This window comes from Phoenix dactylifera, unplaced genomic scaffold (assembly GCF_009389715.1).
Source record: "Phoenix dactylifera cultivar Barhee BC4 unplaced genomic scaffold, palm_55x_up_171113_PBpolish2nd_filt_p 000478F, whole genome shotgun sequence".
Taxonomy (NCBI): domain Eukaryota; kingdom Viridiplantae; phylum Streptophyta; class Magnoliopsida; order Arecales; family Arecaceae; genus Phoenix; species Phoenix dactylifera.
The window spans coordinates 313,390-337,125 of record NW_024067899.1 but is presented as its reverse complement, the minus strand read 5'-3'; the positions used below and the strand labels follow the sequence as shown (position 1 = coordinate 337,125).

Below are 23,736 nucleotides of genomic sequence, written 5' to 3'. Positions count from 1 at the left end.
ACGCATTAACCTACTTTGCCAGAATTGCAATACTCCCGAATAGCTCTTAGCAGTCGGTGTTATTCAATAAAACTTAATTGTCCTCTGATCCTTTTTCTCATTAACATATAATTCACAAGTCTAGGCAACCCGAGCAAAATCCTAAATGATCTTCACCACATGTTCTTATAAGCTTCAGTTAATTATATTTTTGCCAAAATGATTTAATTCATAAATCATGGAAAGATTTCTAATGGAGGTATAATGGGGAAGGAAGAAGCACTCTTGGTCAGAATTAATAGATTCCCTCCTGGTCAGCATCAACAGAATCCCTCATTTAAAAAATGGGAAATAAGTACTCAGAAAATCCAATATACATAGTGCTTGTTGATGTTATATCTACAACAAAATATGCAATGAGGTAAGAGTACATCACCCAAGGATAAATTTTAATAAAAAACAGCTAGTTGCAGAATACTCTCTTATAATAGCTGAGTGCATCAAACAAGGTATAGAAGTTGCAGTACTCGAGGAAAATGACTGAACTCTCAGGATGTTATGAACAAAAACCACGAAAATATGAGATGGCCCAAGGAAAGACAGAAGCTTGCTTTTGTGTTGAAGATTCAGAAAAGAGGAGAAGAAAACCTAGAGTAATGTGAATGAAAGCTATGTGAAAGTGTTTGGAGAAGTTGACAGGATTGGTGAAAAAGGTTTCACAAGCCTTAAGGCCAACACTTGATAGTCAGAAGTTACATAAAAACTCAAGATACTGGAAAAATGATTTTGATATGGACATAAGCATCAGGGTTTGCTGGTTCTTTCTCAAGATTTGCCCAAACAAAAGCATCATGATTTAGGATGACAGGCAAGCAACAATCACCTTCCTTCACTAATGGTCTTATCCATCAGTAGTTGGGAGGGAGGAGCTTCGCTGCGTATTTCTAGTGATATGGTTGCATTTGATGCCATGCTAACTTGGTCATTTGCAGATCGTTGGGTTGAGGTTTCAGAGAAGTAGCCAGTGGCAAAGCTGCTGCTAATATCCTTCCATTCCGTTAAGTAACTAGGCTTCATTGTGACCTCACTCACTTCGATGTCTCCTACCAACATCGCCACCACCCTTGACATGGTCGGCCGCAGCATGAGTGATGCTTGGGTGCAAAGAAGAGCCACACTAATAACTCGAGTGGCCTCCTCCTTGTTGAAGGATGTAAGTTTAGGGTCTACCATTTCCAATTCACGCTTGTTTTCATGCAAATGCCAAGCCTGCGAGATAACAATTGACGAGTGCTATGAGAGATACTTCCTCAAAGATTCTTACAACCAAAATTTGAATATATGATCATTGGTTACTTAAAAAGTATTGTTGATTTGCCAGAATCAAAGAAAGGCATAATTAGTTGGATATGTGAAGAAGATAATCTTGTGCATCCTATGGTGCCCTTGGGGAATTCTCTTGGTAAATGGGGCATGTAATTAGCCTTTAAGAATGCCTATTACAGAGAAATATACAATAGCAAATCATGACCATAAGATTCTTGTAAGTTAATTAAATTTATCAACATACCCATTCAAGAAGATAGACCTTCTCTTCGCTGAGGCTTGAATCTGAATTAGGCCGTCCACAAAGAATCTCGAGTGCGACAACCCCAAATGCAAACACATCAGCCTTTTCTGTAAGATGCCCTCTCATGGCATACTCTGGTGCGAGATAACCACTTAATCAAACAGCATATACTGTTAGTTAGTGTCCAAGTACACTTAATAAATGAAAAACATATAAATGATAGCTTGTTAAGTAAGAATGACTTTAGTGGAAAGAACAGTGACCCTTACATTGTACCAGCAACTCTTGTGCTAATGTGAGTTTTCTTATCATCATAGAGCTTAGCTAGACCAAAATCTGATATCTTTGGGTTCAGATCAGCATCAAGGAGAATGTTACTGGCTTTGACATCTCTATGGACGATACGCACACTTGATTCCTCGTGAAGGTATGCTAGACCTCTTGCTACACCCAAACATATTTCAAAGCGTTTAGGCCAATCAAGGTGCAAATTACTGTTCCCTGCAATGAGACCACAATCATGTACATGAATTCTGAAATTTGGAAACTGGAAAGCATGAATGAATGATGGATTGAATCCGTTGGACAACCCGTTGCCTAAATATGTATACAGAAATTCTACAGCTGTGAAAATGAAAGGAAATTTGAGCGATCAAGTCTATAAAGCATACCGAAGATTGCTAGGTCTAGGCTCCTGTTTTCTAGGTACTCATAAACCAAGAGCCATTTGGCACACTCAATACAGCAACCATACAATTTCACAAGGTTCCGGTGTTGTACTGCAGATATAGTTGCAATCTCTGTCATGAATTGGCGCTTCCCTTGGTGAGATGTTGCTGAAAGTTGCTTTACAGCCACTATTCTCCCATCAGACAGTTTACCCTACACAAAAAATTGAGTCAATATATAGTTATGATGGATCTTGATGCTAAAATTATTTTTATCCTCTTTCCTACGATGACTATTAGCGGGCTGTTTAATGACAAATCAGTAAGATCATGAAAAGTGCAGCAAGAGAACTCATGGATACATTCATTTGGCCTAATGAGCTAGAAAATTGAGATAGACTAAACAACATCTATGATGAACCCCTTTTGTTTTTTTGAAATTGTTTGTAAAATATTTAGAGGTTTTGGTAGCAAAGGTTTATTGCTTTCAAAAAGAAGTGAATATAGAAGCAAGAAATAGTAAAAGTTTTGTGCAATTGCCATCTTCGACATCAATCTCCATGCGGTATTTCGCTAATATGTAGAGAAACAAAAATGCAAAAGACCACAACAATGACACAACAGGCACTTATATTTATGAAATGCTAGTATTTGTTCTTCTGACTATTGTGTATTTTTTTTCCTTTTCTGGATTCGAAAGAGAATCTTAAAATAGTCAAATTAAGAGGCCAGTTGATAATAAACTGTTTCATACAACAATAAAATGACAAACAAACTAACCTTAAATACAGGCCCAAATCCTCCCTCTCCCAGCATATTTGACAGATGGAAGTCATCCGTAGCAGCCTTCATTTCTGCGTAACTGAAAGTGTCTGGTCTGGTGGTCATTCCTAACAACTCTGAAACATTTTGAAAGAAGCACAGAGTTCACTACATTCAATGATTACATTCACTCCTGATGCAAGTAACTGTTGATCTATATCTAGCAGAAGTTTATACCTTCATCCTCCATGCTTAGCCTTTTTTTCTTCTGTCTCCATATGAAAGTTCCAAAAATAGCCAACAATAATCCTAAACCAGCAAAAGCAGCTACGATCCCCACAATCAAACCTGTATGTTTCTTGGTTGAACTCTGAGTTGGTAGTTTGTTAGGTACTGTAGGAGTGAAATCTGGAAAATATATTGAACAATTAGAAGTTGGCATCCCAATGTTTTAAAATATTCATTATACAAACCATATAGTTGAATACCATAAGGAGAAACACTGATAGCTGAAACGGATGCACCATAGTATCCTTGCATAGGCACACAGCAAGTACCCTTTCCAGCCCAAAAGAAATGGAGTTCAAGGAAATTTTTGGTTACTGGAACTGTGAACTCCTTCACAACAGCAACGAAAGAGCTCCCACCAGCCTCTTTTCTTATATCAAAGTCCTTCTCTTGGAGAGCCCCCTAGAACATTAGAAAACCAATAATGCGGGAAAGAGAACCAAAATCAGGACTATGCTAGATGTTCAAAAGTCCATATTGACTGAAATGTGCATTGTTGCCATTAACCTGAAGAAAAACATTTGCATTTTCGTTCTCAAAAACACACATACGCATTCAAGAACAAGTTATATTTGACAGCCCATTTTAGGTTTTTCCACTGAGTACTATCAAATTCAAGCATTTTGATTTCTTCTTCTTTGAATTTCTCTAATTGCAACAAATATCATGATCAAGTTTCAAGTTCCCATTTATATTGGAGTATCATAATGGTTTGACAAAAGGACAATTGAAAAACCAATCACATAAATAAGGCGAAGCATAACATAAAGGGCCACGATTTGTATAGTAAAAATATGCATATTACTTTACCAAAACATTCAGACACAATAAAAAAAGTTTCTACACCAGTACTGAATCAGTATTGTAAAAAAAAAATAAGTGCTAGAAATCATAGTAACAGAGTGATTCCTTTTTATGGAATTCTTGCTCACATTGTTAAGTAATGATTTATATGATTCTAATTTTCATGCAAAGCAGCTGAACCCATAAAATCTATTGATTTTGTTATAGGTTTTCCCTGATCATAAAAAATAAGTTGTGTAACTTATGACACAGTACATCTAATTCTCTTACCTGTATATAAATATCAAAAACCCTTCTTCCCACACTCTTCCATGTAGGTGGATTGGGATATGCAGTCTCAGAAAATTGCAGCTTTACAGTGTAATTTCCATTCTGAAGCCCAATCCCGTAGTATCTCAGGGATGATGGCGATAGCCTTGCAGTTTGGAACAATTCTGAATCCAGAGTATTTTGGAATTGAGCTAAGCTGTTAATTATATAGTTAGCACCTGAAGAGTCTGCAAAGCTTCCAACACTACTAACACCCCACTTAGTTGTGTCGGTCACATAGTATGATGCGGTGGTGAGAGTGGCATTATCAATTTCATAAACAGTTCCATCAGAAGCTGTAATGGTTTTACTACCGCCACACTCTATTGCAAAGGAAGAATCTGTAATTAAGTGAAAAAAAATATGGTAAACATGACTCTTTTTGGGTAATTATTTAGAGGGTATGCTCTCTCTGTAACATAATTAAGAGCTGCAACAATGAAAAAATTAAAGGAGTATAGCTTACATATTGGAGAATCACGATAGCATGGTATGTCTCGCTGAAGGCAATTTAATCCTGAAGGCAAAACACTGCAAATGAAATGATTTTAGTGACACTTGGGAATGAAATAGTTCTTATCATGAAATTTATTACAGTGTGTGCTAAATAGTGGTAGCTACCTGCCGTTGGAACTATCAATCACAAAATTGTTGGCCACCAAGGTCCTGTGGAAAATACAGCGAAGGGACTTTATTATCGGAAGATCTAGGCATTATTAGCCACTTAATTAACACTATTAGCCTGTGGTTATTGTGAGAAATAAAAAAGTTCCATGGACAAAAGCAATCCAGGAAAAGCTAATTTTGGCCAACAGCTGTTAAGCTGTTCAAAACTGGTGGTAACACATTACTACCATATTTCTCACAAAAAAAAAAAGCTAACAATGTTTAAATCTAGCCTGTATTTTTGAATTTTAATGTTTTATTTTTCTTTCATTATTTAAGGGTGGAATTATCCTCCCTTTAGTCAAAAGAGTAAAAAGAAATATAGTATGGCTTTTTTCATGCTAATCGCAGAAACTATTGCTCATATTCATATATATGCTCAAAATTTAGTTATAAAATATTGAGCCACATTAAAAATATGAAACGTACAGCTGTAAATTTTGTTGGCTAACCCAAGAAGGAAATTGTCCTGAAAGTTGATTGTATGATAAATCTCTGCAGAGAAAGACAGAGTTTAGAGCTAATAATGCAAACTCTAGAGGAAGCAGAATATATCATTATTCATCAAACAACATTAACCTCGCATATCTATATAACAATAAGGAAAAACATGTTAAGACAAAAAGAAGAAAAAAAGAACCAAGAAAACTGAAAGGAACAATCTTTCATCAGCTGAATGCAAGTTATAGTTTGAAAAAACAAATATGACAAGCATTAGAATTCTATTTAACAGAAATGAGTTAATTACTCTAATTCTCATGTAATAGAAAAGTTAGCCAACTTGCATCAGTTCAGATGAAATAAACAAGATGCACATACATATTGATAAGTGATGTGCTTTTTTGAGTCGGCAAATTTCCAGATAGGCTATTGTTGCCCAGAAATCTGTATGGAGAGACATTATAATGAATGTAGAAAAGTTAATATGTTAGTTGAAATCTAATTGAAGGAATGGATCGATTATCTGTTTAAAGACATTCTTACAAGTAGTTGAGTGAGCTTAAATTGAAGAGCGACTGAGGGAGTTGGCCTGTAATGTTGTTGAAGCTCAAATCCCTGAAGAAATGGGTAATAAGAATAATTACTATAGCAGTAACGAAAAAAAACACATAAAGATTGTCGTGGGACTTGTTTAACTTAAATTATGTGCCGCAAAAAGTTCTTACAACTTCAGTAATTTTGGGTACTGTGCAAAGTTTGATGGAATAGTATCAGACACCTTGCTATTCCTTAAGATCCTGGGCAAGGAAAACATCATATGGCAGGATTTATTTTAGAGCACAATAAAGTACAATATTGGATTTAAATATTTGATAAAAACCATGTGGCCTTACAAGGTTGTCAAAGATGTAAAATTACTAATAAAGCCCAAAGAAGAGCTCCCATTTATTATATCACCTATCCTTCTGCATCATAAAATGAGTAGTTGTCAGCTGGATAATCATGCAAGCTGACTGCAAGTCATCACACTGACATATTAATTGAAATCACAAAAACATCTTATAGAGACAAGAAGCTACAAGACATTACAAGTCACTCAATTTGACGAGATTAGAAAAACTTGAAGGAATTGGACCTTCGAAAGAGTTGCCTTGGAATCTCCTACAAGATAAATTGCATGATTAGATAGTAATTCAAAATTATATATATAAAAAAAATGCTATGCTTCTTGCAGCAAGTTTCTTTTCACCAAACTTCAAAATTAAGATTAGATGGAATGCATTGAAAGTGTTCTCTATGTGAGCGGAATAACCTGTATATAATTACACTGAGCTATATTTGTCATGGAAAATATGTGATGATTATCCAGTGATCAGAAAAACATTAATATATTTCGACATGTACAAGACATAGTCGGAAACATCTTTAAGCTCATGGTAAATCCATCACCAATAGTTTGCCCAGTAATTATGGAAAAGCAAGTACATTATGACCTTGTGAGGATATATTCACCCTGCTCAGTGGACGAAATATGATATTGATTGCAAAGGCGTTCGTTGCAGAAAAGACATCATGGTGTGTCGGAGTGAATTTTATGAAAATGAGAAAATAATACCATGTATATTTTCTTAGAAATAGACCATGTAATGTTAAAGAATGACTACTGAACGTACTAGTAATTAATCTTACAAAGTGGTTAGGTTTGTCCAGCCCCCAATAAACTCAGGTATTTTGCCTGTGAAATTGTTGTCTGATGCCCACCTGAAAATACAAGAAGAATTCTATAAGGCACTTAATCTTGCCCACAACTAAATACTCAAAAATTATTTATTAGGACTTACAGGATCTGCAAGCTTTTGAGATTAGACAATGTGGATGGCAAGTCACCACTGACTCCAGAACTATCCATGTACCTGCACATAAGATAATAGATTAATGGAATTAAGTTTATATTCACATTTTTTTGAGAGAAGGGGAGGGAAGCCCCACCCACCCAATGTAAATTGCCAAGGTCAAGTACTAGGAGATGCACCACCCAGCACTCAAACAGAGAGAACCTCCCTTAGGCAGTGGAGGGGGTGTTACAGATGGGGCATCAGCCAGTTCACTTAAGTTTATATTTTGCTGCCTATAATGGCACAAGAAAACCAAGAAAAGAAATGTGGTGCTTGACTGCAAGATAATAAAAATTAAAGCAGTAATAGAGATTTAACCATTGTTCTAGACTTGTCAAATTCCCAAGCTCTGGAGGGAGTGGACCACTAAAATTATTGGTACCCATACCCCTGTGAAAAAGAGTAAAAGATAAATAGACTTAGCCCTGTCTGCTTTCCAAGTTTCTGTAAAGATTACATTAATCTTCAGAAAGAAATGCAATATAACCATGGTGTCATCATAATATAGAAGAACAAGTAAAAAACAAAATTTACCAAGGATTAAAAGGAAAGATTTCTTACAGTGATAGCAGCTTCTGAAGTTTCCCAAGTTCCTTTGGTATAGGACCTGACAATGCATTAATCCCTACACTCCTAGTGATGATTATGGGACCAGATGAGAAGAGGAAAGTTACCTTCAAAATTGACTTTGCAAGCCCCACCAAAAAATAGAAATAAAGAGATGAGAATCTTACAAGTATTGCATGGCAGTCAAATTGCCAATAAATGCTGGCAACGGACCAGTCAGGTAATTTTGGGCTAAATTCCTGCAATGAGAAAGACCATCATGTTAGAAATTGGAACCACCTGAATCGTGCCCCAAATTTTTCTGGGTGGGATTTCCGAGTTTTGTTTTGAGTGGTCGTGAAAAAGAGGCACTAATATAACCCAAGATTGTATCCAATGGAATCACAGCCCTCCATCAAACGAACCTCCCGCTGCGACAAACCACGCAGTTCGCACGTGCCCACCACCCCACCTCTACTATAAATGATTCCACCCATCCTTTTTGTTTGCTTTTACCGCCACGCACGTCCCAACGCGTAGATGTCGTCCTCCCCACCGCACGTGGCCGGCGGCGACGGTCCGGCGGAGAGGCGGAAGGGGTGGACGGAGACGGACGAGGTGCGGCTCCTGCGAGCGGCGCTGGAGATCGCGGAGGAGGCGGCGACGGCCTTCGACCCGTCGGTGCCCCTCTTCAGCCGGATCGCCCGGGCCCTCCGAGGTTCCTCCTTCACCGGCGAGGAGGTCCTCGCCAAGATCCGCGAGCTCCGGCGGAGCTACGAGGAGAAGCGCTACAAGATCCGCGTCGGCGCCGCCGGGGGGGCCTTCAACACCGCCTCCTTCGAGATCAGTAACCGGATCTGGGGGGGCGGCGCCGGCGCTGTGACCAAGAAGAGCAAGAACAAGAAGAACAAAAAGAAGAGGAAGAAGAAGAACAAGAAGAAAAAGAAGACAGTGTAGGGTTTTGGTCGTTGTGGTGGTCATGGCGATCTTTTTCTTTCCTCACTCTTTTTCTTTGTTTTTTATATAAATTAGAAACTCGGAGTAGATCTTGTTAGGGTTATCTGCATCTTTTTAATGGAGAGAATGGTTTTTGTCCAGTTTGATGCTTTGCTTCTGGGTTCTGACAGGGCCTTGCTTTCTTTTTTGGGTTTATATATATATATAATTCAGGGCTGATTTCGTGATTTAAAGGTCGAAATTTCGGTTTTATTATCTCGATCAATATAAGTTGATAAAATCTGAGATATTAATCAATACAATATGCTCATATTGATCAATATTTTAAAACTGAGATATTACCAAACTTTAAATTTTAATTTTAAAATTACTAATTAAACCGAGTTTTTTATTTCACTTATCATGTTGATTGAAATTAATCAAGATCATGATTCAGAGAGATATTGTGTCGGGAATTAAAAAATCTTGATTTTGGTGGATGAGAGTAGGATTTGGAGTTCGTAGCTTGTTCTCTGGCTGCTGTACGGATGAAAAAAAGTGTCGCATGTGAGACGGAATTCTTTCCTTTATTTTAATGATTTTTACATTTTAAGTACGGAGTAATTTTTATTTAATATGATAGTGGCCGTCCACCTTAGGAGGAGGACTTAAGAGAACATAGGGAAACAATATAGGAAACAATATGGTATATTGGGTAGCTTTTTAAGAATTTAGAGCTAAAAGAAGGTCAGATTATAATCGTTCATCTTCATATCTAATTCAGATTAGATTTGGATACTATTTATTTGGTTCAATCAATTTTGAGTATGAATCTGGATAGTCAATTCAAAAGCTTTTGGATACTGATACGGATGCATATATACCTGATTTTTCTGGATTCGAATTTAAGTTAAGTTAAATCTAAAAACCAATTAAGTGATTAACCAAATTTAAACTAAAAGGAATCCAAATATCAGATAACCATCATCAAAGATTCAAACCTTTTGTTCATCCGTCTCGTTTCTTTTTCCTCTTCGTTGTCTTCAAATAATCAGGATTTTAAAGATTCTGTCCACTTCTTAGTTTCTACTTGGCGATTGCAATTAGCAGTAGCCGTGAAACACCTTAGAGGCGCCATAAATCTCGTTTACTTTGGTGACAAGCAACCTTGAATAGTATATCCTTTATGAAATTGTTAGTTTTTATTATTGATAAATACTTTTTAAAATTAAATTTTTTAATTGAATATTTTCGAATCATATCTTTATTGCTAGTTTTTATCATTAAGTTTTACTAAAATTTAATTAATATCCAAAAAAGTATTTAATTTATATCCATATTTGGATAAGAAAATATGGATATATTTAATATGTATCTATTTATAACAAATATGGATATGTTTAATATCCAATTCGTATCTATATCCGTTTAGAACAAATATAAATATTAATTTTAATATCTATTTATTATTTATATCTGTATTTGTATTTGTTGAAAAATATAGATATAAATATAGATATATTAAATCCGATCTGTTTTCAGCCTTAGACAAATTATATTTGTAATAGCCCAGGATTTTCATGAGCTGGTGGGCCGGCCTAAAGAGGCTTAGACCCTTGGGCTTCAAACGTGCAATGCACGTGAGGGAGGAGCGCAGAAGACACCAGCTGGGAGTCTTCATCCTCCCCAATTATGCTGGAGACTAGGAGTCTCATTGCGATCCAAAAACCGACGAGACCATGAAAATCGATCTATAAAACACCCTCCTCTCTTTTCTCTCGTGATCCCACTTCTAATTCTCGATTAATCATTGGTGACAAGCATGAAGTGTCCCTAATTTCTATCGATATTTCTCAACAAACTACTGTCGATTTGCCTCATCGGAGCAAGGTAATCAACCCCACCTCTCTTATATATTTATTCTAGAATTCCTTAGCCATCATCAATGACTACATTAGCCCAATTTTCACTGGCGAGTCACCATATTCGGATGAAGACCCAATGCCCTGTTTGCTCTGGTTTTTCTCTGCATTCTTCACCATGATTTGAGGTCGAGGTCTTTGCCGAAGCTTCGATCAAGCTTCTAGCATGCTCTACTACCATATTCGAGCCTCGATCACCGACCAACGTGGGTCTTGATGCCGTCGTGTTTATCACCAAAGATTGAATATCAGGCCGACCGCCAAGGCTGCATCCATTCCAATCAATCACAAACCTCCCCTATTTCGAGAAAGGAGATAGATTCCTCCCTTTTCTTCTCTCTTCTTCCTTTTCCTCTCTGTATGCTTCTAACTGAAGAATCCTTCTCTCTCCTTTGTTCCCCTTTGTGCTCTTTTGGTCAACCCCGTAGAGGGTCTAGGACGGACATCATTGTGATCACCTCGGGTAGCCATACAGCATATTGGCCTCCACCATAGCACTTACTGAGCACGTTTGAATTTCATCATTATTATTATCAATCTTTATTGACCTATCTACATTGTATCCTGATTCTTGTTTCATGAGTTGACTGGTTTGATTGGCAAGAGCAAACTGACTCTGATGATCGGATGCTGCTATCTAATCAACCCTATCCTTCCTTCACCCCGATTGTTGTCCGCTACCATTGAACCCATAATTGACCCCTGATATATTATCTTTTTTTTTATTGGATATATATTCCTTGATCAGATGGATTAAGTTACAAATTACTAGGTATTGTCATCTAGCTGGCCTCATACTTCTTTCTATATAAAGTTGGTCGTGGTTTTGTATTGGGGCTATAGTCATCTGGATAAGAAGAAACCCAATGAGATCTTATACCTTAGTTTCTAAATCAAGGTAAGGCCCTGACCTTTATTTTAATTTTCAATTAAAGAAGGATAGAGAATGTGGATAATTCAAATAATGGAACTCTAAAATTATGAAATTAGTGAGAAATTAATTAATCAACATTGCTAATGATTGTGAAGGGATAAGTTAATTGTATATTGATATTAAATTAACTGGATAAGTTAAGTGTGGATTGGTAGCGTTGTAGCTGTGTTGGATTGCGATCGAGCTAAGAATCTTTGTAGTGGATCACCGATTATATATATATATTGGTTTGTAATGCTAGATTTGCATCGTGAGATTTACATTGATAAATTTGGCTTAGCATGTGATGGCATGTTTTATATGATTTTCAGTACAAATATATTCGTATATTTATTATACGTATCAAATATTTAAAACATAAATATGTGAACAAAGATACATTGAATTTGAGAGAAATTTATTGTATAAGTAGAAATCGATTTGATAAGAGTAACATGTAAATCTGACGGGTGAGATATAGTTTGGATTAACCTCGTCATGGGACAGCCTTGACGGGCTTACGCGTGGGATAGTGTCTATGGGCTTATGCGTAGGATAGCCTCCATGAGCTTATGCATGGGATAGCCTCCACGGGCTTACGTATAGGATAGCCTCCACGGGCTTACGCATGGAATAGCTTATATATAGAATAGCCCCTACGGGCTTACATGTAGGATAGCCTTTACGAGCTTATGCGCAGAATAGCCTCTACGAGCTTATGCATAGATTTATCAATCTTGGACTGGGTTATGATCTTGGTTAGTCTATAGCTGGAAAATAATTGATAAGAAATATGAAAAATCAAGTTAATGAGAAACAGATGATATGACATTAAAAATTGTTGTTGAACAATTGGTTATATTTGAAATATATATATATACATGTGTGTGTATATATGTATATATGTATACATGTGTATATATGTATATATGTATATATGTATATATATATATGCTTTTTTGAAAAGATGATAATAAGAACTTATGTACATATTATTTGTACAAGCTTTTCGAGTATTGATACAATATTTATTTTATCTAGTATTGCTAATTGATTATTTTTTTATTACTTATGGTGTAGCAGTTTGCAATTCTTACTGGGCTGTAAAACTCACAACCCCCTATTCTCTTTTTTATTTAGAGTTGCAGGCTGCATGTAGCTTAATACTTGGCTATGATTGCTTGGCTATAGTTGGGATCATATTAGAAAGGGATGAATGGATAAAACATACTGATTAGATGAATAAATTTTATAATTGGACCAGTTTTGTTATTTGTAATGAAATGAAATCGTTTTGGTCTATGGATAGTAAGGTTGTGATAAATTTTCACGCCTATAATATAATATTCTCTAGAGCTCTACCCTAAAAAGTGTGCGATCGTGTTACGTGTTCGGACCTTGGTATTGTATTCGAGGTGTCACAATATTAACTTAATAATTTGAAAATTTTCTTGAGTGAAACTTTACAGTTTCGTGACTTGCTATACTTTGATGCTAATGAATATGTAATAACATCTTCTTACCCAAAAAGAAAATAAGAAAATTTTTGATAGTATATATGTTGCCAGTGTTGAGAGCAACCAGTTATTTTAGAATCTCAAGGCCCTTAACACTACTCCTTGAACACGTGGAGATGAAAACTTTGTTGTTCGTTTCCCACACTTAGATCACCTACATCTCTACTATAAAATTCTGCACCAAACAAAGTAAGAGAGAAGCGGCATATGGTTTGGTTGCCCAAGCTGGAATATGTAAGGAGATCTCCCCTCAATTTCAAGGCCCTTTTGCATATTATGTAGATATTAGAGTTCCCCTGGAACTGTTTTTATATTAAATTTTAACATTGAGAGAGTGAAGAAATTCTAAATGTTCATATTTACATGTGACTAATAAGCTGTGGTTTCTAAAAACTCATGTTTCTCCTACGTCTCTACCATGAAATTCTACAATCGGGAACTCGTTGGGTGCTGAAACAGTAGCGAGCAACTTCGTTTTCCCCTTTCATGGCAATTATTAATTAAGAATCTTACTAATATATATGTTAAAATATTTATAGAAGAAGAGAAAAACAAAAGAAAACGAGAGAAAAAATAATTTTATTTTTTTACTCCATCATATTCGGTATATCTCAAGAGATATATATACTTGTGTACAAACTCCATACAAGAAAAATAATATAAACCGATATAAGATCATGCTAATAAAAGAAAATAATACTCGTTGATACAAGTTGTTACGTGATCCCTAAAATCACTCTAACATGATTATGCTAACAAAGAAAAAGAATATTGACCAATACAAGATCATGCTAACAAAGAAAAATAATACTGACCGATAAAAAAAAATAATATGGGCTGATATAGATTATTACGTGATTTCTAAAATTATGATAACATCTTCTCTCAAACTCAAGATGGTACTATAAGTGCCCATTTGAGTTTGGAAACTAAATCATGAATATACTTAGAAACCGACGTACTAAATCAAGAGATGATAGACTAGGAGCTGAAATAACAACTTAGAGACTAATGTGGTGGTAGATCAAGAGTTGATGTGGCAGCATAGAGCCTGATATGATAGAACATGAGCTGTTATGGCAGCTTAGAAGCTGATATAGGAAATAAAAAGTTGACATAACAATTCAGAAGCCAATATGACAGAGTGATGTGTCCGACTGACGTGACAGACTGATATATCTGTCAATGTAACTGATTAACTTGTCTGATGATGTGGCAGCGAGAAGACGCATAGAAGATGACAGCTGCAGCGAGGACAGAGCTCAGAGAGAAGGCAACCAAAGGTCAACGATCTTTGCAGACGGAGGCACTATGAAAGAGGAGCATTGGTTGATTGACTTGTCTAATGATGTGGCAGTGAGAAGACATATAAAAGATAATAGTTATAGCAAAGACAGAGCTCAGAAAAAAGGCAATCGAAGGTCGATGATTCTCGTAGACGGAGGCACCATGGAAGAGGAGTAAGAGACTTCAAACTGGATGGTCAAAGAGCTAGAGGTAGCAAATGAAACCGAAGATGGAGAAAAAGGGACCGAGCCATGGTGAGGAGAGACGACCGAAGATCTGAAGCTGAGAAGAAAGGTAGTGGACAGGAGCTGCGGATCCATTAGAAAATAAAGGATCTTTGACTACCAAAAATAAAAGATATGCGGAGAAATAGAGAATTTGCGGATCCACTGACAAATTGAGTATTTTCGGGTGTTGATTCATCTGGAAATATATATCAACAAATGAAACCGAAGATGGAGAAAAAGGGACCGAGCCACAGTAAGGAGAGACGACCAAAGATCTGAAGCTTAGAAGAAAAGTGGTGGAGAGGAGCTGCGGATCCATTAAAAAATAAAGGATCTTTGATTACCAGAAATAAAAGATATGTGGGGAAATTAGGGGTGCAAATGGGTCGGATCGGGTCGGGTCCTAGGTGACCCCGCTCCGACCCAGTTTTTTGTTTGGGTCCCAATTTTGGACCTGGACCCGATCCGGTTGAAGATCAGGTCGGGTGCGAGTCGGGTTCGGGTCGGGTCCGGATCTGAGTCGGGTCGGGTTCGGATCCGATCGGGTCCAATTCTTTTGTGCTTTTGGGAAAAAATTTGGGCAAATCTAATTTGGTCATATCATAATTATGGGGTGCTGGGTGACCCATGACTTGAAAGACTTGCAATTGAGCTTCAGTCAGAACAGATGACCCATAACTTACTAACTAAGTCGGTCTATAAGCCAAATTTCATATCACACTATTTTTTATCTATATGACTGATTGGACGGAACTCGGTGTCTCCCAGCTCCCCTCTCACGAGGACAAGAAAAATCCCACACCTTCTTCCAAAATCCAATTCCATTACAGAAAACTGGCACATGACCCATATTCAGTTGCCGTGTTCCCTCACTTTCTCCCTTCAAAAGTTAAAAGAAACAAAAACCAAAAAACAGAAGGAAAAAAAAAAAAGGCAGCTACCGAGACACCAGAGGTATCAACAGTGTAATAGATCGAGAGAGACTCCTGACGGGCCGACGTTCCTTTGGATTCTGTGAACCTATGCTTGGTGCTAACTTCCTATCCTCCCACGCTGACCAACAGTACCACAACCCACACCAAAAAAAAAAAAAAAAAAACTGTCTTTTGCTTTTCCCCTCTCTCTCTCTCTCTTCGAGTCTATTCGAGTCGGGTCAGGTCTGTTTGGTGAACCCAGGCCCGACCCAGAAAATGATTCAGATCCAATTTTAGGACCCGACCTGGACCCGTGGGTCCTAAAATTCGGATTGGATCGGGTCATTGCAGCCTTAGGGGAAATAGAAAATTTGCGGATCCACTAACAAATTGAGGATTTTCGGGTGTTGATTCATCCAGAAACATAGATCGGCAGTGGGAGTCTTCAAAGCCTCTAGACATGGCAACGATGACCACAACAAAGATGGAAGAGATGCTCACGACAGATTAGGTGATTAGTAGATCTGATACCATATTAAAATATTTGCAGAAGAAGAGAGAAATAAAAGAAAAAGACATAAAAAATGATTTTATTTCTCTATTCTATCATATTTGGTATATCTTAGAGGTTATATATATTTGTGTACAGACTCCATACAAGAAAAATAATATAGGTTGATATATAATCATGCTAATAAAAAAAATAATACTCATTGATAGAAGTTGTTATATGATCTCTAAAATTACTCTAACAAGATTATGCTAACAAAGAAAAATAATACTGACCGATACAGGATTATGCTAACAAAAGAAAATTGTACCATCCGATACAGGATCACACTAAAAAAAAAAAAAAAATGAGCTGATATTGGTTGTTATGTAATTTCTAAAATTATGCTAACAATATATGAGATGGTTATTCTCGAATAAGAAATCCATCGGTTTATGTATACATGATTTAGGATGTATAGAGCAGGATCTGGTCATCATTGGCACTATTTGGGTACGCTTATGATGGGGTCCATCAGATAAGGCTCCACTGCTCCTCAGCAACTATTTTATGTCATCTAGGATGTATGGGTCTCTACAAGTATTTCGAGAGATGATCATGTTCTATGTGTATTTAATTTTTTAAATTTACAAAAAAAATATCATATTTTTAAGTTTATGAATTTTTTTGCTACTTATTAGATAGTAAATATGGAGGAGAGTTGTAATAATTGAAAGAAAGGAAAGTGAGACACATGGTCTCCCCGTAAGCATCTACTGACCCCAGGATTTCGTGTCATATATAATTAAAATGACACATATATCCAGGGTTGTTGAAGGTCACCATGTATCTCTTTCTTTACCAGTACCTATATAATGTTCTTTAGTAAGCATGAGTTTTGATACCATAAATAATTATGCAAGCTAGGATAGCTGCCACATCACTTATCTCAGGGCTGTTATATAATCCCTCAACCATATGTTAGAGAGGCCAATGGAGAGCATTCATTGGTGTGTAAAACAAACAAGATTGAGAGGTTGTTTTAGCCCATTTTTTCTTCATCGATATAAATTGATGAAATCCTTGATATCGATCAACATGATCTATTCATATTAACTGATATTTTTTTGTTACTTTCTTAAATAAACTCTCTTAACTAATAAATCTAAATTTTGATGTTTAAATATAATTTTAATCTTGAATTTACCAATCAACCAAAATTTCAATATATTGGTCCAAAAATATCATGGAGATCTTAAAAATTCTTGCTTTGCTCAAAACTTCCCTACGATTTATATGGATCGAGATAAATCAAGAAGTCGGTTCATTTAGGTCTTGGCCACTAACTCAGATAATGGATGTATTAAGATTTGAAATCTGTGCCTGTCAATACTAACTAATGCATAACCGATATGTAGAGATTTAAAATTTAATAACCAATCAATTTTTGATGAGTAATTAGGTGTAGTACTTGTTGGTTGTTGATTGTGTTAAATGATGTAAGGCATTGGCTTGCTAGGTAATATGGTCCATCCAAACTCTTTTAACAACAACAAAATTGAGACCATGATCTTGTTATAAAATTGTGATGTTAATTATTAATTAAGGCTATCAAACAAACTAAGTAGCTCAAGCTCTGCTAAAGCTCAACTTGAGAAAAACTCAAATAAAGCTTGAACTGGAAAAAACAGGTTCGAACTTAATTTCAAATCAAAGACTAGAATATATTTGTGTTATATAGATAATGAACTATTAGATCATGATTTAGTTAATGTATTTTATTTATTTTTGAGTCAGCTAAATGCTATATAGGCTTGAAATCAAACTAGAGTCCAACTACATATCATGCTCGAACAGAACTAGATTCAAGTTTGAATTGATTTCAGCTCAATAGGATTATCAAGTTGCTCAACTATGCTTATGTTCAGTGTTTGAAGTTAAGTTCAATTTGAGATCGAAATAATGATAAACAAATCAAACTTGATCTCAAAATTCAAACTCAAAATTAATTTCAAATCAAGTTTGATTAGAGCCAAGCTCGATCAAACTTGGCTTCATTGTACCCCTGCCTCCGAGTCCATGGTATCTTGATTATTAATTTCAAGATTGCTCAACATCAAAGTGTCAACAAATCTAAATTATATCTAAGCAAAAAGAATATAATTTGTAAGAGAGCGGGTAAGCAAGCAAGCTTACAGATTCCAAAGGTATGTGAGATTTTGAAGCTCCTCTGGTATTGGACCAACCACATCCAAAGCATATACTTTCCTGAAGAAACCAAAAGCTTCAGTATGAAATTACAAAATAACTGCTCGATTGACCATCTAATATTGTACTTCTTGATACATCATACATGCCTCCTCTCACCAGTACCCTATACTGCTATATATCATATTTTTGTTTTTACTTTTTTTTTGTGCGTGCATGTACATATGTATCCACATGCATGTATGTGCATCCGTATGTGCTCGTACCTTCTCATGTAAGTGTGTGCATATATATGCGCATGCATGTACTTGAACATATACATATGTGAATCAAAGGGCACAACCATTTGTAGATCTCAATTATCACATGCCGATACTAAGTAACCTAAAAAATTATCATAAAAGAAATATAGGTTATCTGGATTTACGGTCTCTGGTATTCGGTGGGATAGAGAGACAGTATAAAAGAAATAAGATGCAAGTGATGAATTGTCAAATAAGATGGCAAGCATCCTAGGTATGCTTGCTGTGCCCTAGAAATAGTTAACAGGGGCTCTCATTTAGGAGCAGCATCCAGGAATCCATATGGCTTTTTTCTCTTGCTCGAGCCAAGAGAAGACCACAATCAAACCTACTAGTGCTGAATCTGTTACAGTCTCGTCCAGGTGATTACTAGATATAAGTTTAACCAGCCAAATCAAGAGCCCAAATAGCGTGTGAAACTTAATCAAATCAATACACAAGAAAGTTAATCCAATTTACTTTTTTTATGTGAGTGAAATAAATTTAATCACCTGAGCTTTCTTTTCTCTCTTTACTTTTTCATTTTTTCACATTTTATCTCACTAACCTTAGAATGTCAATCAAATAAATAATTCTAATCCATTGTTATTTGATGAGAAAATGGTTATTAATCAAATTAATATATTATTCTCCTAGTTAACTACTCGGCATCCAAATGTAGCCTTGAGATCCCGATCGATGATATGGCAGGCTATATTTGCATTACCCACACAAATACGATAAATGACACACACAGCAAGGGCGGTCCTATAGTGCCATATTCTCTAACCTATAAGTTGTATCTTTTGCAAAAAAAAAAAAAAAAAAAACCTTTTTTTTCGTATGAATCCACTGTTGAATCATCCACTCATTATTTTGACATATGTGAAGATGGATGGACGATAAAGTTTAAAGCGCTTTGAAATCTCTAGGGTGGGCGATCCAACGGTGAACTCTTGCAAAGGGTACATTACTAGTAAGCCCCTTCAGCCATCAAAACCAATTCAAAACCCTCCTTTGATCGTAAGGTAAATGGATTTATAGACAAAAAAATAAAACAAAAAACAAAACAAAAAAAAGTAGAGCATTATTATAGTGCCAATTGCCCTGATGACACCAATCCGCATGCTAGCTTGCAACAAACATTTTGATAACAAAATTAAGTTTCCTAACTTTATAATTATTTTCAAAACTTTATTGATAAAAAAATATTATTGATTCCTCTAAAATATTCAAAATTAAGTAAGAGGGCCATACAATTGGGTGATGTGGCATGTGGTCTTGCTATCGTTGCTGCAGTCACATTTGATGAAAGGGTTGAAATCCTTGTTGTCGAAGTTGGTGGAGTCGATGGCGGCTCCACTGCACGGCTCGCCGCTGATGTTCCAAGCCGCCGCCGCCGGCTTTCCCCACCTCCCCAAAATCGCATTCAACGCTCGCACTGCATCCACCTCGCTCACATTAGCGAAAAAACATACGACAAACCTAACGTGCGCCGTTGTTTGTGGAGACTTTTTTAACGTGACAGCACCACAAAATCACATGATTTGAATTTCCAAAATATATCAAGGATTAGAAGTTGGTGCTTTTGGGACCCACTTTGGGTTTTTAAGTATGAACAATTATTGATGCCATTCGCACAAGAGAACAAAGCCCTCCAAGTTGAATGCCGCCTAGCAAAACAAAGAAGGAATCCACTTGATAGGTGACATGGCACATCTAGCTACAGTGACAACTAAGATTTTATTATTTTAAGGATGTTGATATATATATATATATATATATATATATATATATATATATATATATATATGTATATATTTTACAACAGCTACTCATACCATTCTAACATGAGTGCAGCCAGCAGAATCAAAAAAAAAAAGAGATAAAAAAGAGGTGCAGAAATGGCCACCTATGACTTGGAAGGATGTCGATATTTTAGAACCATGTATTTAAGTAGTCTTGCTTAGGGTTGCAATGCTCATGTTGACATGGATGGGAGTGGAAAGAAATTTTCAAAGTCTAATTACTCCATTAAGTGTATATTTTAGTTATGGCGCCCTATGATATATAATTAATTTATAAGGGGAATATTGTTGTGCCAACAAACTTGGCACTCTTCTCGAGGAGGCAAATGGGCAAATGTCATGGTCAAATTATATCAGCCATTGAAGGGGCAGCAGTAGGTAGAATTTTCATTGGAGGTTGGAAAATTAGTTTTTGTTTAGTTTTATTTTCAGAAAGGTAAGTTGTTGTTTTCTTAAGTTATCTTCCTCGTGGCATTGTTAGCACCATAGATCTCCCATTCATTACTACCCACCCACACACACTTTAAGCTTGTTCCTTCTAATCCTTTCTAGCCTCAGTAGGTATATCTAAAATTCAAAGGTTGTTGATGGTGTCATAATTACATATAAACTATATAAAAAAATGGATGTTTATGCAGCCTAGAGAAAGTAGTTACCACATACTGTTTTATGGGCTTGCCCCTTTTGGTTTTATGAATAGATGGCACCAGTGAAGGGCAAAAAAATGGAATTTTATTCAAGGTGTTAGAATTGTTCCCTTAAATCAGATAGCATATTGTTTTGGCTCGAGGATCTCTTGTAAGGTTAACACAGGAGTGAGAACATACACACACAAATACACAGAGAGAGAGAGAGAGAGAGAGAGAGAGAGAGAGAGAGAGAGAGAGAGAGCTTTAGTCTAATCATAGTTTCTTAGAGAAATCTAATGAAATCATCTGATATCGATCAATTGCTTTCTTCAACAATCAATAAATTCTGTTTTTATTTTTGAGTGTCTCTATAATCATCTTTTCCCTTCAGAAGTTTAAATTTATTAGAAAGCAGAGAATCTACAAGATGAAGAAAAGTTCTGTAAGAAGAATGTTTCCTTGGAAGGCAAACATACCTTCAGATGGATCTGTCTTAGCTTGAGCTGTGGCTCTCTCCGCAAAGAGCAACAAAGAGAGGATGAAGAACAACCGAAAGGCTTGCGACTGGGTGTTGGTTGGAGATCTTGACACCACCATCTTCCCTCCCTTTGATGGAGAAAACTCAACCTAACCCCTGCAGAGGCTCTTGCTGGCATCATGTCCTGTTTCTTATAAGAAGGTGGGGGAAAGGTTCTACCTCACTTAATTTACAACTTGTTTGGGAGATGCAAGTGGAGCCATATTTTTTAAGCACACCGATGAAGAGTGGTCGGTTTTGTTTGTATCAAGTGCATTCAGATCCATGGTCCCAAGCAGGAGTGCTGATTATATTGAAGGGTTCCATGCTGCAAGTGGCTTGTGTATGGGACCAGGGTTGTAAATGTCACGCCCCCGCCTCTGCGAGGCACGTGAGGCACTCAGTGCCCACGTGGGGGCCACATGAGGAGGGAACACGGGGCTCCCCTGCCAGATATTGTCCGGTTCTGGAGCTTCACGCAAGCGTCCTTCACCCCTCCCCGGTTTTGTTTTCCACCCAAAACGCGTCTGCAGGATTAGGAGACACCCGCCTCATATGCCCAGGCTCTGGAACGAGTCTTTCCGATGTGGGACTATTGGGCCTCACACCCTTCCCACCATCGGACAAGAGCCGTCCTCGGCTCTGATACCAAATGTCACGCCCCCGCCTCTGCGAGGCACGTGAGGCACCCAGTGCCCACGTGGGGGCCACATGAGGAGGGAACACGGGGCTCCCCTGCCAGATATTGTCCGGTTCTGGAGCTTCACGCAAGCGTCCTTCACTCCTCCCCGGTTTTGTTTTCCACCCAAAACGCGTCTGCAGGATTAGGAGACACCCGCCTCATATGCCCAGGCTCTGGAACGAGTCTTTCCGATGTGAACTTATGTGGACTAGAGGACGAGCTACCGACATGGGAGGAATTCAAGAAGATGTTTTATGACCAGTATTTTCCTGAGTCAGTCAGAATATTTAAAGAAAATGAATTTTTATCTCTGAGGCAGACAGATGATATGACTGTGCTAGAATATGCCAACAAATTTACTAAGCTGGGTCGGTTCTGCCCTCAGATGATAGAGATTGAGAGAAGCAAGGCTAATAGATTTGAGCAAGGCTTGAGGGATGAAATTCGATCCCGGTTGTCAGTTCTGATTTTTACCACGGAGAGACCCTGGAGAGAGCACTGAAGGTAGAAGCAGATCTGAAGAAATCAGAGAAGGAAAGAGGTGAGCAGAAAAGGGCCGAGACATCAAGGAATCTAATGAACCGACCAAGAAACTTTGAAGGCCCTCCTAACAAGAAGAAGAAATTTAAGGCTTGTTATTACTGTGACAAAATGCATTCTGGTCCTTGCTTGAAGAGGATGGGAGCCTGTTTTATATGTGGGCAGCCAGGACACATAGCCAGAGATTGCCCGAACAAAAAGAAAGTTGAATCTGGACCTTCTAGACCAACTGATCAGATGCAGAGAGGAGCTGCACGGGTGTACGCACTGACACAACAGGATGCTAGTGCCAGTGACAGAGTTGTGGCAGGTATGATTCCCATCAACTCTGTTGATGCTTCAGTACTATTTGATTCTGGCGCTACACATTCCTTTATATCCTCCAAGTTCTCTGCATCCTTGCATCTTATGCCTGATAAGTTAGATGAGCCTTTACTTGTTGCTACTCCTCTCAAGAAGACAGTAGTGGTGGATTCTGTTCATAAAAACTGCATAATTCAGATAAAGGACAGAAAATTTTTGGCTGACTTAGTACTGTTAGACATGTATGATTTTGATGTCATCCTTGGTATGAATTGGTTGTCTGAATATCATGCTCACATTGATTGCTTTGGCAAGAGGGTAGTGTTTCAGATACCTGGTGAACAGGAAATCTTCTATCAGGGTGATGCACCCACTAAGAATCCCTCTTTGCACATTATCTCTGCAATGAGTGCAAGGAAGGCCCTCAGAAAGGGGTGTCAGGCCTACCTAGCTTGTGTGGTAGACACTACAAAAGAAACAAGGCTAGAGGATATCCCTGTTGTGAGAGAGTATCCAGAAGTATTCCCTGATGATCTACCTGGATTACCTCCCGATCGAGAGATTGATTTTCGGATCGATCTCTTACCCGGTGTTGGGCCTATCTCGAAGGCTCCTTATCGGATGGCCCCGGCAG

General features: G+C 37.3%; 1 protein-coding gene across 2 annotated transcripts; it reads right to left on the bottom strand.

The window, feature by feature from the left end:
- Window positions 1–315: 315 nt before the first annotated feature.
- Window positions 316–21,938, bottom strand: LOC103719355 (probable LRR receptor-like serine/threonine-protein kinase At1g56140). Of its 2 annotated transcripts, XM_039119037.1 has the most exons (24): window positions 21,537–21,938; window positions 19,881–20,064; window positions 18,331–18,402; window positions 8,117–8,188; window positions 7,944–8,015; window positions 7,701–7,772; window positions 7,329–7,400; window positions 7,177–7,248; window positions 6,577–6,648; window positions 6,381–6,452; window positions 6,213–6,284; window positions 6,031–6,102; window positions 5,866–5,931; window positions 5,476–5,541; window positions 5,002–5,046; window positions 4,847–4,911; window positions 4,342–4,721; window positions 3,468–3,669; window positions 3,217–3,387; window positions 2,998–3,116; window positions 2,221–2,431; window positions 1,819–2,050; window positions 1,550–1,700; window positions 316–1,248 (listed from the first exon to the last, which is right to left on the bottom strand). In XM_039119037.1, exons 1-24 carry the CDS (start codon window positions 21,655–21,657, stop codon window positions 859–861), a joined length of 3,123 nt encoding a protein of 1,040 aa, XP_038974965.1. In that variant the 5' UTR covers window positions 21,658–21,938; the 3' UTR covers window positions 316–858. The 2 variants fall into 2 exon arrangements, with proteins under 2 accessions (XP_038974965.1, XP_038974966.1); XM_039119038.1 differs by lacking the exons at window positions 18,331–18,402; window positions 19,881–20,064; window positions 21,537–21,938 and having other exon boundaries at window positions 7,944–8,007; window positions 8,117–8,177.
- Window positions 21,939–23,736: the final 1,798 nt, after the last annotated feature.